The 19,126-nt window shown below is 44.5% G+C and overlaps 1 protein-coding gene across 12 annotated transcripts in view; it reads right to left on the reverse strand.

Moving 5' to 3' along the window:
* Positions 1 to 19,126, reverse strand: part of LOC137522035 (uncharacterized) — a 206,247-nt gene that overhangs the window by 118,609 nt on the left and 68,512 nt on the right. For 8 of the 12 annotated variants that reach the window (XR_011022253.1, XR_011022254.1, XM_068242078.1 and 5 more), the window contains one exon: positions 17,969 to 18,131. The exons of 3 other annotated variants lie outside the window; for them this stretch is intronic. Coding sequence is in view for 6 of the 9 variants with exons in the window: in XM_068242078.1 (XP_068098179.1) it covers positions 17,969 to 18,056 (88 nt within the window). In the remaining 3 variants the exon portion in view is untranslated. Of the gene's footprint in view, positions 1 to 17,968; positions 18,132 to 19,126 lie in introns of those variants that run through there. One more of the 12 variants, XM_068242094.1, reaches the window with a different exon arrangement.

Raw genomic sequence — 19,126 nt, forward strand, 5'->3', positions numbered from 1 at the left:
AAGCGTCTGCATACACTACGCTTCGCACTATGCAAAGCTTCCGTATTTTAACGCGTAGTCTACAAAATGCAAACGTAGCAAAGTTTCTGATTTCGAAACCATATTCTGCGAAGCGTAATTGCGTAGAACTACGCGTAGTTCCAGCGTAGCGAAGTTGGCCGACTACGACTATCCCTAACCCGCGTAGGGACAACTGCCTTACGAAGGTACATGATGAAAAAGCACACACTGCAATGGGATGACCACCTGAGGAAAAGCAGCACACAAAAGCAAAGCCACACACCGCAGTGGAAGATACCAGGCCGCAATTATTTCTCAAAAAAGGCGACACCCAAACTGTACCGTGATCATGTTGAAAGGCTAGTGGTGTCATCTCTGGCACACAGCGTTGGGTCAAGGGTCCATCTGACCACAGATGCCTGGTCTGCAAAGCAAGGTCAGGCCTGCCCAAAGACTAAGTCAGTCCCCACACACAGCATCTCTGCCTGCACGTCGTGTGACTGCCTGCCCCAAGACTAAGTCGGTCCCCACACAACATCTCTGCCTGCAGGCCGCTTGACTGCCTTCTCCGCCACCACCAACAGGGTCCTGCTACTAGCAGCGGCCGCTATATTAATTTTTCTGGTGCGTGTACATGCCTGCCTAATTTTTCTGGCTGCACTGCGGCTGCAACAACAAAACAAAAGGCACGTACATGTGTCAATTCCCCTTCATGATCATTACCTTGCCACGGTAAAGGGGTTTGTGTATCACAATGAAGCAATGACCGGATATATGAGTGTGTTGGGGGGCACACCTGACCCAAGATAATAAGGTCGTTGCTTCATTGTGGACAGACCAAATTCGATCAGCTGGACACTCAGTCACTGTTGTTCTGTCATTGAGCTACCTCAGCCCGACCATATGGGCTTGAAAACCGCCATCGCCTGCACTCTCGACATGGTGCGCACCAGTCCAGCATGGTCATCACTACACATACAGCTGTTTGCGGTGCGTTACACAGTGAGTTTGGTCTGTCAGTGTGAAGCAGTACTCTAATTACACTCCCTGATTGATGTATACACATGCAAGATGTTTTAAAGCACTTTATGCCTCCATTTTAGCAATGCAATGGGATTTCTGCCCTTAAAACCCTGCTGTGCGTCAAATCCGTAATTTTCCCCGGGATGTTTGGCATGTATCTCACTCCACCATGCCCCCCTCTAGGTGTTAGACCCCTTGAAACATCTTTTTGATCACTTTTGTGGCCAGAATTAGTGTTTGTAGTTTTGAAAGTTCGACAGCCCATTGAAGTCTGTTGCGGTTCGCGAAGTTCTCGTTCGAGGTTCACGAACCTAAAACCGGAGGTTCGACCCATCTCTACAATTTATACAATACCGTAATATGTAACAACAAGAATATGTAATAAAACAGTAATGTATATTTGGTGCAAGGAGACACTTTTTTTTTGTATGGAAAATTGTAAATCGACTCATTTGTAAATAGGGGACTACCTGTATTTTTGATTTATTACATATAAGGGGGTGTTGTATCACATGGTAGCAAGCTAGTGGTGACGTTGGGTTTATTGATCTCCAAACAGATTTCTGTGGAAATGTAAAGGCGGTAAAAACAAAAGCTACAGCACTACTGATTACTGATCAGGGAATAATTGTTGTTTGTTGGATTGATTCACTATCGCATTGTAGATGGATGACTTTATAGCCACTGCCCTAAGTGTCTTTTTAAATGAATTTATTTTCTACTTAAAACACACATTATTTATTCTCTGACATATTTTGCAGGGATATTGGCAAAATATTGCTAGTTTCTCATAGAATGAAGATACTTGCTTTGTCTAGAGATTTCCCGATGTTCCCTTGACCATGGCAGTTGCGTATCTAGGCAAGACAGCGCCCATGGCAAATACTAAAATTGCACCCCCCAACCCCCCCCCCCCCACACACACACACACACACCTACAATCAAAAGCATCCTGTCTAACCTTTTTGGACAGGGTAACCCCATCATGCATTCAGAACACACACGCACACAAATACCAGAATGTAACAGTCACTATGAAATAAATTAGGATATCCTTCTGATCCTCTGCCTCTAATACTTTAAAGAGAATCTGTATTGTTAAAATCGCACAAAAGTAAACATACCAGTGTGTTAGGGGACATCTCCTATTCCCCTCTGTCACAATATCACCGCTCCCCGCTGCATTAAAAGTGGTTAAAAACTGTTTTAAAAAGTTTGTTTATAAACAAACAAAATGGCCACCAAAACAGGAAGTAGGTTGATGTACAGTATGTCCATACATAGAAAATACATCCATACACAAGCAGGCTGTATACAGCCTTCCTTTTGAATCTCAAGAGATCATTTGTGTGTTTCTTTCCCCCCTGAGGGGGGAGTGCAAAGCAGAACCACAACACTGAAGAACTTGGCAGCCTTCCAGACACAGGCTGACAAGTCTGACAAGGGAAAGATACATTGATTTATTACAGAGACTGTGATAGTACAAAGTGCTGCAGTAAGCCAGAACACATTAGAATAGCTTTTGGAACTTGTAGGATGATAAAAAACAGGATGCAATTTTTGTTACGGAGTCTCTTTAAGGCAGGGAACATACTTGACTGTTTTCATATGTGTTTTCTGCACAGAAGAACTGAAAACTCATGTTAATCAAGTGGGTAGTTCACACTTAATGTGTTTTTCTTGCACAGAAAAAAAACCTGACATTCTGCATGATAATTCTGCTCATTTTGTCAGTTTTCTGTATCAATTACATTAACTGTTGTGAAAAAAGCACACATTTTCTGCATAGAAACACACTTGGTGTGTAGAAAATGTGCGCAGAAAAAGATGAGTTGAAAACTGAAAAACAAGTGTGATCCCTGCCTAAGCCATAGACCCTGAACAAGCATGCAGATCAAATGTCTATCACACATCTGACAAGATTAGCTGCATGCTTGTTTCAGGTGACCAGAAAGATCAGCAGGATTTCCATGCAACTAGTATTGTTTAAAAGGAAATAAATATGGCAGCCACCACTCTCATATGAATGAAAGCAATGACACATTTGCAGTGACAATTATAACATAATAAAAGGCTGACAACCTATTAAATATCAGTAGATAGGTACTGAGCTAGAAATATAATGCATTTTAACAACTGAGATACACTGTACAAGAGAGATGTTGTTAAATCTGGCCACAGTCAGAAATGCCAGCAGCGTAATGGTTAAAGTGCAGAGAGTGTCATAAATAAAAGTAAGTAAACAGCACACTGAGATAAGGCTAAGGAATGTGTGAATGACAGAGCTGAATGGATGTGAGATCTTGTAACCTCCAGACCAGGAGCATCTGCTGCTATCTCGGGGGACTGAGACATGGTAGGGAGTGAGGGAAAACTTCGGAACTCACCTCTCAATAGCTTGTAATGTAGATATAAGACAAAGGCTGAGACGGGCAGACTGCTGGATGATTGTTACTCCCTTAGACTCAGGAATGCTGTCAGCAGCACTACGCCCCCCTGATGATTGAAGAGGGAGGTCGCCTGGGGCACGTGTCATGCCTGCATCCCTCCAGATACGCGTCTGGACCATGGTAATGAACGTGTGCAGATTTTTGTATAAAACGTTTGACCTTCTGTTGCTGAATGCTGTCCAGCTACACTTCTTGATACAGCAATGTTAAAAGATAATAAAGCATTGATATACCTTCCCACTGTCTTTCTGTTTCTGCTTCCTGCTTTGTGAACCTCGAACGTGAACTTCGCGAACCCCAACAGACTTCAATGGGCTGTCGAACTTTCAAAACTACAAACACTACTTCTGGCCACAAAAGTGATCAAAAAGATGTTTCAAAGGGTCTAACACCTAGAGGGGGGCATGGTGGAGTGAGATACATGCCAAACGTCCCGGGGAAAATTACGGATTTGACGCACAGCAGGGTTTTAAGGGCAGAAATCCCATTGCATTGCTAAATTGGAGGCATAAAGTGCTTTAAAACATCTTGCGTGCGTATACATCAATCAGGAAGTGTAATAAGTGTACTGCTTGCTTCACACTGACAGACCAAACTCACTGTGTAACGCACCGCAAACAGCTGTATGTGTAGTGATGACCATGCTGGACTGGTGGGCACCATGTCGAGAGTGCAGGTGATGGCGGTTTTCAAGCCCATATGGTCGGGCTGAGGTAGCTCAATGACAGAACAACAGTGACTGAGTGTCCAGCTGATCGAATTTGGTCTGTCCACAATGAAGCAACGACCTTATTATCTTGGGTCAGGTGTGCCCCCCAACACACTCATATATCCGGTCATTGCTTCATTGTGATACACAAACCCCTTTACCGTGGCAAGGTAATGATCATGAAGGGGAATTGACACATGTACATGCCTTTTGTTTTGTTGTTGCAGCCGCAGTGCAGCCAGAAAAATTAGGCAGGCATGTACACGCACCAGAAAAATTAATATAGCGGTCGCTGCTAGTAGCAGGACCCTGTTGGTGGTGGCGGAGAAGGCAGTCAAGCGGCCTGCAGGCAGAGATGTTGTGTGGGGACCGACTTAGTCTTGGGGCAGGCAGTCACACGACGTGCAGGCAGAGATGCTGTGTGTGGGGACTGACTTAGTCTTTGGGCAGGCCTGACCTTGCTTTGCAGACCAGGCATTTGTGGTCAGATGGACCCTTGACCCAACGCTGTGTGCCAGAGATGACACCACTAGCCTTTCAACATGATCACGGTACAGTTTGGGTGTCGCCTTTTTTGAGAAATAATTGCGGCCTGGTATCTTCCACTGCGGTGTGTGGCTTTGCTTTTGTGTGCTGCTTTTCCTCAGGTGGTCATCCCATTGCAGTGTGTGCTTTTTCATCATGTACCTTCATAAGGCAGTTGTCCCTACGCGGGGTAGGGATGGTCGTAGTCGGCCAACTTCGCTACGCTGGAACTACGAAATCAGAAACTTCGCTACGTTTGCATTTTGTAGACTACGCGTTAAAATATGGAAGGTTTGCATAGTGCGAAGCGTAGTGTATGCAGACGCTTATGCCCTTATGCGGAAAAATTTCCGCAATAATCCGCTAAATATGCACATGGGTGAACTAATATATGCGTACATTCCACCTTCCAATTGTATACGTATAGAAGGCAATAATATTTCTGCGCATGTGCAATGATCCCTATAGACGCAGTTACCGCACGCGTAGTTGACTTTGCAATACATACGTCAACTACGCGTAGTGGGCAAAGCTTCGAATGGTGGTACTACGACTATGCGGAAATATGTACGCGATGTTTTTAAACTTCGTCTATGAACTACGATGCGTAGTTGCGGACTACGATGCGTATATTCGCACTGGTGTAGTTTACGAGCAACCCTGATGCGGATCTTGGTCTTTTCATGGCTCAATTTTCAGTGGCAGAGAGTACAGATGGCATCACTCTCATCTGAGGCAGACACACAAAAAAACTTCCACACCGCTGAGCCCTGGGATGATGGCACTTTGGTGATGGCTGCCGACTGAGTGTTAAGTGGGGTGCCAGAATCAGAGCAGGAGGAGGAAGATATGTCACGGTTCCGTGCGGATGCTGAGGAAGATGAGGTGTTCTGTGTTAAATAGTCAACTACGTCCTGACAATATTGGGGATTGATGGCACGTGCCTTCTTTTGAACACTGTACTTTGGTTGAGGGCCGCACAAAATCACGATAGCACGACCTTGAACAGACCTGCTGGGTGGCCTGCCTCTGGCTCTGCCTCTGCCTGTTGTTTTGTCCATATGGGGGGGATGAAGTGAAAGGTATGCACTGACTTGACTAATACAATGTGCAGTCACACAGGTGCAGTGAAAGGTATGCAGTGACTGCTGGTATGAAAATGTGCAGTCACACAGGTGCCGTGAAAAGGTTGCAGTGACTGCTGGTATAACAATGTGCAGTCACACAGGTGCAGTGAAAGGTATGCAGTGACTGCTGGTATAAAAATGTGCAATCACACAGGTGCAGTGAAAAGGTTGTAGTGACAGCTGGTATAACAATGTGCAGTCACACAGGTGCAGTGAAAGGTATATAGGGACTGCTGGTATAACAATATGCAGTCACACAGGTGCAGTGGAAGGTATGCAGGGACTGCTGGTATAACAATGTGCAGTCACACAGGTGCAGTGGAAGGTATGCACTGACTGCTGGTATAAAAATGCGCAGTCACAAAGCTGCAGTGAAAAGGTTGCAATGACTGCTGGTATAACAATGTGCAGTCACACAGGTGCAGTGGAAATGGATGCACTGACTGCTGGTATATAAAACAGCGTGCGGTCACACAGATGCAGTGAAAGGTATGCAGTGACTGGTATATAAAACAGCGTGCGGTCACACAGATGCAGTGAAAGGTATGCAGTGACTGGTATATAAAACAGCATGCGGTCACACAGATGTAGTGAGCTCAAAAGAGCTGTTTTGGGGTTCTTTTCATCAACAAATATCAGCAAGGAGCAAGCTAACAGGCCTCCTAACTATCGCTTTCCCTATCTGTCCAAAGTCTCTCCCTTCTCTCACTAATACAGCAGCACACAGAGTGAGAAAATTACCAATGCTGCTGCCTTATATAAGGAAAGGGGGGGGGGCGCTCCAGGAGGGAGTCCAGCCTGATTGGCTGCCATGTGTCTGCTGACTGTGATGTAGAGGGCCAAAGTTTAGCCCAAAGATGTAGTATAGGGGAGGGTCGAACTTGCATAAGGTTTGCGTTATGACACTAACGCAAACTCATGTTGTTCGCGCAAACAAGTTTGCGTTCGAACCGTTTGTGCTATCTCTAATTAACTGTTGTAAGTAGTTTAAAACAAATTAAAGCTATATTGAAAATGCCCCAAAACATAGTTTATACTATATGTCCAAATGCGAAAGTAAATCATTTATCCAAGTTGCTTACTTGACTCAACTTACTAACAAGTTCAATTTACAAACTCCCGGAATGTCACCTGTTTGTAAGCAGTACTTACAAAGCCTGTAGTACCTTTGCCAATCAAATATCAGTAAATGTCAGCACAACTGATTAAGTATGGTCCAAATTTTGATTGTTTTTTTGTTGGATACTATGGGGTTGTTGCAATAAACTGTAGTAATATTGCTTGGGCCAGACAGCGCACATATAACATAAAATAAACTGTAGTAATATTGCTTGGGCCAGACAGTGCACATATAACATTTGGGAGGACGGCAGCCGGGGGTTCTGTCACATTTGTCGCATGTCCCTATATCGCAATAGTTGCACGCTGTTACTGCCATGCACCCAATTGGCCAGATGTTTCCCTGCATGTGCGATTGAATCATCAAACAATAATTAGCAAATTGGATGGTTCACCGAGACCAATATCATAAGCAATAGTAAATAAACCATTCTCCCTCACTCTCTTACACATGCGCACACACACACCCCACACAGACACACACACACACCCCACACAGACACACCACACACAGACACACCACATACACACGCCACCCCACCACATGTCTTTCAGACAGTACATGTGATCATCAGTGAATCTGTTGTTTTAACATTTTTAAGCAAATACTGAAACCTATAGCTATGCTGCTTACAGAATGCTGCATAGTTGCAAATAGGCAAGATAAATCATTTACAGGAAGAAAAATTAGCAGCAAGATGACCGATGAAAAGCTAGCCATCAGGTATCTGTTGGCCTGTCAAATCACAGGAAGTTTTTCAGTCTTTTTCTAGTCAAAGTTGTGTGCTGATCCAGGGGTGGGTCTGCTCCTGGGTTGTCTTTGGTTTGTCACACCCATCTTCTCAATACTTCTTGTACAATCCATTTTTTTTAGCTCCATATTTTCTTATGGAAATATAATGCAGAGATGGGCTCAAGGACTGAATATTCAGCACAAAACTGGGAATCTGCAACACCTTGTTCAACCAGGCCATGTCCTACGCAAGGGCAAACCTATGTTACTGTGCGGCTCAGCAGTGACCGTGCAGCGGACTGGAATTCATGTAAATCCCCCGGCCCCCGGGCACCACTACCGCCAATCCGCAGTCTGAAAACGGCGTAAAGGTTTTCTTTGTTTTCCTGAACATCAGTTGCTAAGTTTAAAGGTGGCCACACACCATACAATTTTTTAAATAGTTGTTCTTTTTCTGACTGATTGTAACATTTCAAAAATATGACCAATGTACCCCAATTATAATACAAATTATTGGAAACTCTGAGAAAATTGCTAGGGTGTGTATATTAATAAATTGACAATCTAACACACACCATACAATCTTTAGAAAAATTTCCAGCATTCCGGATCGATACAAATAAAAAAAAGGGATTTTTCAGTCGAATTAAAACATTTTTGGGAGATCCGATCATATTTATCGAATTGGCGTAAAATTGTATCATTTTATTGTATTGTGTGTGGCCACCTTTACTGGCAAAAATAGTGAACACATGAGTGGGGAGGCTGGCTGGTGTCTTACTATTTTGGCAGTTAAAAGGGCATTAACCACTTAAGGACCAGGGCTTTCTGCAGTGATCGGTGCTGCGTGGGCTCTCCAGCCCGCAGAACCGATCAGGATTGAGCCTTGGCGATCAGACTTCCCCCCTTTTTTCCCCACTAGGGGGATGTCCTGCTGGGGGGGCCTGATCGCCGCCGGCTGTTTGTAATCTGCGGGGGGCTCTTCAAAGCCCCCCTCCGCAGCGTTTTCGGCGCTCCCTCCTTCCCCTTACCTCCCTCTCCCTCCATGGGCTGCGCAGGACGGATTTCCGTCCTGCACATTGAAGCATAGGCTTCAGCCTATCATATGCCGGCGATCCCCGGCCAATCAGCGCCGTGTGATGTAAACAGTGGAGATTTCTTCCCCGCCTGTTTACAGTTCGCTGGCGAGCCGCGATCGGCGGCTCTCCAGCTGTTCACGGAGACAGCCTCCGTGAACTGGCATGGAAAGGCCGCTCGTTTCCATGCTATACCACTAACGACCCGCCGACGCCTATCGGCGTTAGGCGGTCGTTAAGTGGTGCATTTGAAAACAAAGCAAGCCCTGAGAATCCCCCTGAGGACATGGACTAGTCCAAAACCTGTCGGTACTATCAGATTTTAGCCGCTTACTTTGCTCGCTACAGTGGCCCTTTAATGTAATCTATTTAAGAGGTCCTAGACTCGCAGTCTTTGCACTCCATTTAACAGTCTTGTACTTGCATGTGTAAAGATTATATTTTAGGTTCAAAGATTAATTGTCATTGAAATGATATACAAATAAACATAATGGTGTTTGCTTTTTTCAATCGTCCGTCGTGCAGGAGGATCTGACTCATAGCGCTTATTTTTATCCAAGGCGCTGGCTCAGAAATCACCAAACAGATAATTAACATCTGTCAATTGCCAATGCCTAGATAAAATATCCATATTCTCAGAATAATTAGAATGACCATGTAATTATCGTTTGAGCTAATTATTGTCCTTGGACATTTATGTGTCCAATCGGAGGTAGCCAATTCATTTCAATTAGGTTGACTTTGTCCACTATAGTGGTAGTTATTTTCTGTAATTACATTATTTTATTTACCGTATATTCTTAATCACCTGTTCAATATTTAGAATGTGTTGTATATTTCCCCCATACCTGGTATCAATGTATCTCCAGAGCCACAGTATCTCCATATTTTATTAAATAAAAATTCAAGTACAGAATTTAGCTGCCCCATAAAGGGCTATCTATGTTGGGGGCGGCTGGAAAGTGTAATGGTTAAGGGCTCTGCCTCTGACACAGGAGACCAGTGTTCAAAATTTCGGCTCTGCCTGTTCAGCAAGCCAGCACCTTTTCAGTAAGGAGACCTTGGGCAAGACTCCCTAACACTGCTACTGCCTATAGAGTGCGGCCTAGTGGCTGCAGCTCTGGCGCTTTGAGTCCAGCAGGAGAAAACACTATATAAATGTTCTGTGTGTGTCTTATGTTCCACTGAATTACTCATTTCCTTGTTTACGGTTTATAGGTTTTGTAACTTTGTCAAAACCAACTTCTGATTGTGATAAGTAGTTCAGCAAAGTGATGATTATGATTGTCTCCCTGTGATCTGCTACAAGCGAATTGATGATAACTATGATGATTACTTTACTTCTTAAATACAATAAAAATTCATTGAATTATATGTTAAAAAAAAAAAAAAAGTATTTAGAATTTGTTTATGCCATGCCTCCTATGCTGTATAAGTGGTAATTTATGACCCAGAGAAGATTCAAGGGTTCCTTGAATAATTAACCATTACTGAGGGTTTTTTCCCCTTCTGTACCAGGGCAAGTTTCACCTTTCAATGAGCTTCCATTCATTCACCAATAACTTTATCACAACTTATCGCCACCAATTAGGCTTTCTTTGGTAATACCGGTACATTTTGCTAAGAATTATTTTATTCTAAATGCATTTTAATAGGAAAAATAAGAAAAAAATTGAAAAAAAATCATTATTTCTCAGTCTTCATCCATTATAGTTTAAAAATAATACATGCTACCATAATTAAAACCCTTATATTTTATTTATACATTTGTCCCGGTTATTAAAATGTTTAAAATATTTCATTAGTACAATGTATGGCACCAATATTTTATTTGGAATTAAAGGTGCATTTTTTTCAGTTTTCCTCCATCACTTCATACAAGGCCCTAATTTCAAAAATAACAGTAATATACCCTCTTGACATAAATATTAAAACGTTTGGTCCCTATAGGTAACTGTTTATGTTTTTTTTTTAACTGTCTTTTTTTAATGCAAATATTTTATTTGGGTAACTATGGGAGAGTTTGGGAGGTAAGGTGTTAATTTTATTGGTATGTGTGGTTTATAGGTGTATTTAAAAAAAATGTTGTAATTTTACTATTTGGCCTCAAAATGTACTCGCACATTATTTTCCTGAGCGTACTATTAGTACATGAACAGAAAGTAATGTGTGGACGTGTTGCTTCATTAGTTACAATGACTGTAGACATCTTATTAATGCCGGCAATCATTGACATGGGGACATAGATCAATGATTGGAGATGCAGTACTCATTTATTGATCTCCCCACAAACGGACGGCGGCAAGAAGACTCGCGGGAGTGAGCAGCGGCCATCCACCACAATTTATGCCTATCTACGTCCCTGGGCAGGAACTGAAGTCCTATGGGATGTAGATATACCATCTGAAAATGTATAAGTGGTCAATAGTCTATTACTTCACTGATCGTGTGATTAACCACTTGAGGAACGTGGGCTTTACCCCCCTTAAGGACCGGCCACTTTTTTTCCATTCAGACCACTTCAGCTTTCACGGTTTATTGCTCGCTCATACAACCTACCACTTAAATGAATTTTGGCTCCTTTTCTTGTCACTAATAAAGCTTTCTTTTGGTGCTATTTGATGGCTGCTGAGATTTTTTACTTTTTATTATATTCATCAAAAAAGACATGAATTTTGGCAAAAAAATGATTTTTTTAACTTTCTGTGCTGACATTTTTCAAATAAAGTAAAATGTCTGTATACATGCAGCGCGAAAAATGTGGACAAACATGTTTTTGATTAAAAAAACCCCATTCAGTGTATATTTATTGGTTTGGGTAAAAGTTATAGCGTTTACAAACTATGGTGCAAAAAGTGAATTTTCCCATTTTCAAGCATCTATGACTTTTCTGACCCCCTGTCATGTTTCATGAGGGGCTAGAATTCCAGGATAGTATAAATACCCCTCAAATGACCCCATTTTGGAAAGAAGACATCCCAAAATATTCACTGAGAGGCATAGTGAGTTCATAGAAGATATTATTTTTTGTCACAAGTAAGCGGAAAATGACACTTTGTGACAAAAAAAAAAAAGTTTCCATTTCTTCTAACTTGCGACAAAAAAAAAAAAAAATCTGCCATGGACTCACCATGCCCCTCTCTGAATACCTTGAAGTGTCTACTTTCCAAAATGGGGTCATTTGTGGGGTGTGTTTACTGTCCTGGCATTTTGGGGGGTGCCTAATTGTAAGCACACCTGTAAAGCCTAAAGGTGCTCATTGGACTTTGGACCCCTTAGCGCAGTTAGGCTGCAAAAAAGTGCCACACATGTGGTATTGCCGTACTCAGGAGAAGTAGTACAATGTGTTTTGAGGTGTATTTTTACACATACCCATGCTGGGTGGGAGAAATATCTCTGTAAATGACAATTTTTTTATTTTTTTTTACACACAATTGTCCATTTACAGATAGATTTCTCCCACCCAGCATGGGTATGTGTAAAAATACACCCCAAAACACATTGTACTACTTCTCCTGAGTACGGCGATATCACATGTGTGGCACTTTTTTGCACCCTAACTGTGCTAAGGGGCCCAAAGTCCAATGAGTACCTTTAGGATTTCACAGGTCATTTTGCGGAATTTGATTTCCAGACTACTCCTCACGGTTTAGGGCCCCTAAAATGCCAGGGCGGTATAGGAACCCTGCAAATGACCCCATTTTAGAAAGAAGACACCCCAAGGTATTCCGTTAGGAGTATGGTGAGTTCATAGAAGATTTTATTTTTTGTCACAAGTTAGCGGAAATTGATTTTAATTGTTTTTTTTTCACAAAGTGTCATTTTCCGCTAACTTGTGACAAAAAATAAAATCTTCTATGAACTCACCATAGTCCTAACAGAATACCTTGGGGTGTCTTCTTTCTAAAATGGGGTCATTTGTGGGGTTCCTATACTGCCCTGGCATTTTAGGGGCCCTAAACCATGAGGAGTAGTCTGGAAATCAAATGCCGCAAAATGACCTGTGAAATCCTAAAGGTACTCATTGGACTTTGGGCCCCTTAGCACAGTTAGAGTGCAAAAAAGTGCCACACATGTGGTATCGCCGTACTCAGGAGAAGTAGTATAATGTGTTTTGTGGTGTATTTTTACACATACCCATGCTGGGTGGGAGAAATATCTCTGTAAATGACAATCGTTTGATTTTTTTTACACACAATTGTCCATTTACAGAGAGATTTCTCCCACCCAGCATGGGTATGTGTAAAAATACACCCCAAAACACATTATACTACTTGTCCTGAGTACGGCGATACCACATGTGTGACACTTTTTTGCAGCCTAGGTGCGCTAAGGGGCCCAACGTCCTATTCACAGGTCATTTCGAGGCATTTGTTTTGTAGACTACTCCTCACGGTTTAGGGCCCCTAAAATGCCAGGGCAGTATAGGAACCCCACAAGTGACCCCATTTTAGAAAGAAGACACCCCAAGGTATTCCGTTAGGAGTATGGTGAGTTCATAGAAGATTTTATTTTTTCCGCTAACTTTTGACCAAAAAATAAAATCTTCTATGAACTCGTCATACACCTAACAGAATACCTTGGGGTGTCTTTTTTTTCTAAAATGGGGTCACTTGTGGGGTTCCTATACCACCCTGGCATTTTACGGGCCCAAAACCGTGAGTAGTCTGGAAAACAAATGTCTCAAAATGACTGTTCAGGGGTATAAGCATCTGAAAATTTTGATGACAGGTGGTCTATGAGGGGGCGAATTTTGTGGAACCGGTCATAAGCAGGGTGGCCTTTTAGATGACAGGTTGTATTGGGCCTGATCTGATGGATAGGAGTGCTAGGGGGTGACAGGAGGTGATTGATGGGTGTCTCAGGGGGTGGTATGAGGGGAAAATAGATGCAATGAATGCACTGGGGAGGTGATCGGAAGGGGGTCTGAGGGGGATCTGAGGGTTTGGCCGAGTGATCAGGAGCCCACACGGGGCAAAGTAGGGCCTGATCTGATGGGTAGGTGTGCTAGGGGGTGACAGGAGGTGATTGATGGGTATCTCAAGGTGTGATTAGAGGGGGGAATAGATGCAAGCAATGCACTGGCGAGGTGATCAGGGCTGGGGTCTGAGGGCATTCTGAGGGTATGGGCGGGTGATTGAGTGCCCTAGGGGCAGATAGGGGTCTAATCTGATGGGTAGCAGTGACAGGGGGTGATTGATGGGTAATTAGTGGGTGTTTGGAGGAGAGAACAGATGTAAACACTGCACTTGGGAGGTGATCTGATGTCGGATCTGCGGGCGATCTATTGGTGTGGGTGGGTGATCAGATTGCCCGCAAGGGGCAGGTTAGGGGCTGATTGATGGGTGGCAGTGACAGGGGGTGATTGATGGGTGGCAGTGACAGGGGGTGATTGATGGGTGATTGACAGGTGATTGACAGGTGATCAGTGGGTTATTACAGGGAAGGACAGATGTAAATAATGCCCTGGCGAATTGATAAGGGGGGGTCTGAGGGCAATCTGAGCGTGTAGGCGGGTGATTGGGTGCCCGCAAGGGGCAGATTAGGGTCTGATCTGATGGGTAACAGTGACAGGTGGTGATAGGGGGTGATTGATGGGTGATTGATGGATAATTAGTGGGTGTTTAGAGGAGAGAATAGATGTAAACACTGCGCTTGGGTGGTGATCTGATGTCGGATCTGCGGGCGATCTATTGGTGTGGGTGGGTGATCAGATTGCCCGCAAGGGGCAGGTTAGGGGCTGATTGATGGGTGGCAGTGACAGGGGGTGATTGATGGGTGGCAGTGACAGGGGGTGATTGATGGGTGATTGACAGGTGATCAGTGGGTTATTACAGGGAAGGACAGATGTAAATAATGCCCTGGCGAATTGATAAGGGGGGGTCTGAGGGCAATCTGAGCGTGTAGGCGGCTGATTGGGTGCCCGCAAGGGGCAGATTAGGGTCTGATCTGATGGGTAACAGTGACAGGTGGTGATAGGGGGTGATTGATGGGTGATTGATGGATAATTAGTGGGTGTTTAGAGGAGAGAATAGATGTAAACACTGCGCTTGGGTGGTGATCTGATGTCGGATCTGCGGGCGATCTATTGGTGTGGGTGGGTGATCAGATTGCCCGCAAGGGGCAGGTTAGGGGCTGATTGATGGGTGGCAGTGACAGGGGGTGATTTATGGGTGGCAGTGACAGGGGGTGATTGATGCGTGATTGACAGGTGATTGACAGGTGATCAGTGGGTTATTACAGGGAAGGAAAGATGTAAATAATGCCCTGGCGAATTGATAAGGGGGGGTCTGAGGGCAATCTGAGCGTGTAGGCGGGTGATTGGGTGCCCGCAAGGGGCAGATTAGGGTCTGATCTGATGGGTAACAGTGACAGGTGGTGATAGGGGGTGATTGATGGGTGATTGATGGATAATTAGTGGGTGTTTAGAGGAGAGAATAGATGTAAACACTGCGCTTGGGTGGTGATCTGATGTCGGATTTGCGGGCGATCTATTGGTGTGGGTGGGTGATCAGATTGCCCGCAAGGGGCAGGTTAGGGGCTGATTGATGGGTGGCAGTGACAGGGGGTGATTGATGGGTGGCAGTGACAGGGGGTGATTGATGGGTGATTGACAGGTGATCAGTGGGCTATTACAGGGAAGGACAGATGTAAATAATGCCCTGGCGAATTGATAAGGGGGGGTCTGAGGGCAATCTGAGCGTGTAGGCGGGTGATTGGGTGCCCGCAAGGGGCAGATTAGGGTCTGATCTGATGGGTAACAGTGACAGGTGGTGATAGGGGGTGATTGATGGGTGATTGATGGGTAATTAGTGGGTGTTTAGAGGAGAGAATAGATGTAAACACTGCGCTTGGGTGGTGATCTGATGTCAGATCTGCGGGCGATCTTTTGGTGTGGGTGGGTGATCAGATTGCCCGCAAGGGGCAGGTTAGGGGCTGATTGATGGGTGGCAGTGACAGGGGGTGATTGATGGGTGATTGACAGGTGATTGACAGGTGATCAGGGGGGATAGATGCATACAGTACATGGGGGGGTGTCTGGGGAGAATCTGAGGGGTGGGGTGATCAGGAGGGAGCAGGGGGCAGGGGGGGATAAAAAAAAAAATAGCGTTGACAGATAGTGACAGGGAGTGATTGATGGGTGATTAGGGGGGTGATTGGGTGTAAACATGGGTCTGGGGGTGGGCAGGGGGGGTCTGAGGGGTGCTGTGGGCGATCAGGGGGCAGGGGGGGGGGAAATCAGTGTGCTTGGTGCAGACTAGGGTGGCTGCAGCCTGCCCTGGTGGTCCCTCGGACACTGGGACCACCAGGGCTGGAGGCAGCCTGTATAATACACTTTGTAAACATTACAAAGTGTATTATACACTTTGTATGCGGCGATCGTCAGTTTAACATCCCGCCGGCGCTTCCGCATAGCCGGCGGGATGTTGCGGCGGGTGAGCGGCGTCAGGAGCCGGCGGAGGATCGCGTCACGGATGACGCGATCGCTCCGCCCATGCCCTTACAAGGACCGCCGCCTCTGTGGGTGAGCCGGTCCTTGCAGGGTACACTTCCCGGCCGCCGCTGTGCGTTAGGCGGTCGGGAAGTGCTTAATATGCAACCCAATCTTCCTCAGCACTTAGTACGAAGTACATCTAGTCTTGTTACAAACTGTCTCTCAGAGGGGCTCACAATCAAATCCCTACAATAGTCATATGCCCATCAAACTCTAAGTCCAATTTTGGGAAAACATAAGTTATCTGTATGTTTCTGGATGTGGGGTGTAATTGGCGTGCCCAGAGGTAGCCCATGCAAACATGGAGAGAACATGCAAACTGTGCAGACAATTTCCTGGTTCACATGGATCCAGCGCTGCACAAGAAGAATTTTTTTCCCACCACCACTGCTGTGATTTCTGGCCAATCAAACGCATCACTTGTTTCTGGATAAACTTCTCCTCAGAGACCTCTGGTTGTGGTGAATGACTACGGTTTGGCTGGGACTTCCTGTGTTCTGATCACTAGTTGTAGACTTACTCCTGACACACTGATGCCTCCCTCACACTCTGCTTTATATTAAGAAAAAGTCTACAAATTAGCAAGCCTTCTCAACTTGTTTTAAAATTAAATTACATATTTGCCCATCTGTAAATGTAAATTTCATTTTACTACATTAGTCCTTTAAGCATACACATTATGACATGCTGCTAAGGAAGTTTGTCCTAAGCTAAATTTCAAGTTTTCCTACCGGGACCTATCATTTATTTATATAAAGGTACTGTACAAGGACGCAACTAGATTAGAACCTTCCCTTCCTCTGATACATTATTTGTGCTGCTTGGAACTCTGCTGTACATTTGTTAGTTGTATCTATGTTCCCCTTGCCGTCTTATTGTGCTTTGTAAAGCGCTTGCGGAATATGTTGGCGCTATATAAATAAAAAATAATAATAATACAGGGGACTATACTTCAGATCAGTTGCTTTTTGGCTACACTTGTTATGGATGTGAAGATCATGATGGTCCCACTTGTTGTATGAACCTTGTGGGGTGGACCTCAGGCTGTGAAGGGCACCAAGCGGAGGCGAGGGAAGGGGTGTGAACATTGGGGAAGGGCCACATCAGAGTTTTGCCGGGGGCCCCCATGAATTGTAGTTATGCCACTGGTACTGTAAAAGTCTTTTTCTACTCTGAATTTCCACTCTTTTTTATAACATGGTATCAGGGTTATGTCATATGACCATTTCAAATAAAAATAATGCGCAGTAGTGGTTTTTAAATCAAATAAGGCTGTTTGCGAGATGGGGGATTTTAAATGGCGGATTGTAGATCTCAGCTGGCGGACAGGCCAATCAGTGCTAACAGCGACGGTAAATGTGTGCAGTTGCTGTAGAAATCACGATCCTAATGTTCTGAAAAGGAAAGTGGATGATGAAATTCCCCAGCTACAAAGGCCATGAATAGACATTACAATGTCAACCTGACTGCACATTGAAATAATGCCATTATTGTAGTGTTTTCATAATTTTAAAAATATAAGCATGACCTCATTCCCTGCCGGCTGCACATCTTCATCCACGCACTTCCTGCTACTTAGCGTCTGCTAGCGGATGATAAATCTGACCTGTTCAAGCAGGCCCATGTAACTGAATGACCTTGGAATTCTACATAAAACCGAATGGTATCTGTGGCACGGCACACACATCATGACTTGCAATATTCTGCTTACTCGTCCCGCTGTGAAATCCGGATGGCTGGTGGCATTTTATTCTGCTACCCACCAAGATTGATGCACTAAAGAAGAATAACTGAAGCATTTATGTTTTCACAGGAACACTTAATTTTCTTTTTTTTTCCCTGATTCCATGTTGTGATGTGAATTTTATTCACACCTAAAAAAAAAAATATTGCCATGCGTAAACAAAAAGTAAAAACCCCATTTTATTAAAAATGTAACAGATATCAATGATGCAAAAATTACGTTATAGTTCCATGTTATTAAAATGTTATTAAATCTTATCTTTTATTTACATTTGCAACCAGTCATGAATACAACACAGAGTTGGGCACAAGGACTGAATATTCAGCACAAAACAGAAACACAGCAACACCTTTCTCAACCAGGCTTTGTCTTAAAGGGACACTTAAGTCAAAAATAAAAAATGATTTTTACTCACCAGGGGGCATCCCTCAGCCCCCTGAAGCTGTATGGTGCCCTCACAGCCTCGCTCCGATCCTCCTGTCCCCGCCGGCGGCTACTTCCGGGTTTAGCGACAGCCGCCGACAGGCTGGGAACGCAAGTGATTCTCTGCGTTCCCAGCCGCTATATCACCCCCTATGCTGCTATAGCGTATGACATATACGCTATAGCAGCATAGAGGGTGATATAGCGGCTGGGCGGATCGCTCAGAAACAGCCTTATCAGTCTGCAGACAGACTGTACACACGCTGGACTGTCGCTGGAACGCCCGCCCAGCGAGAGGGTCTGACGGACCCGTCGTTCCAGCCTATCTAGCATGTGTAGGGGCCTTAATCATTCTGCTTAATGTTATTTATTTGAAGAGGTCCAAGACTTGCAGTGTTTGCACTCCATTTAAAGAGAATATGCAAGAAAAAAAAGAGTCCCTGGGGGGTACTTACCTCGGCAGGGGGAAGCCTCTGGATCCTAATGAGGCTTCCCCTTGTCCTCCTTAGTCCCTCCATTCCAGCACTGTAAACTGCCGAAAATCTGCCGGGGCTCCAGGATCTTAACAATCCTGACAGTGGGAGCCTTGCGCAGGCGCAGTAGTGGCTTACATTCAGGCTCAGGCAGAAATAGCTGAGCCCGATCAGATCCGCTCTACTGCACAGGCACAGACTCCGTACACCTTCACAATACAGCGGATCT

This window comes from Hyperolius riggenbachi, chromosome 1, assembly GCF_040937935.1.
Source record: "Hyperolius riggenbachi isolate aHypRig1 chromosome 1, aHypRig1.pri, whole genome shotgun sequence".
Taxonomy (NCBI): Eukaryota; Metazoa; Chordata; class Amphibia; order Anura; family Hyperoliidae; genus Hyperolius; species Hyperolius riggenbachi.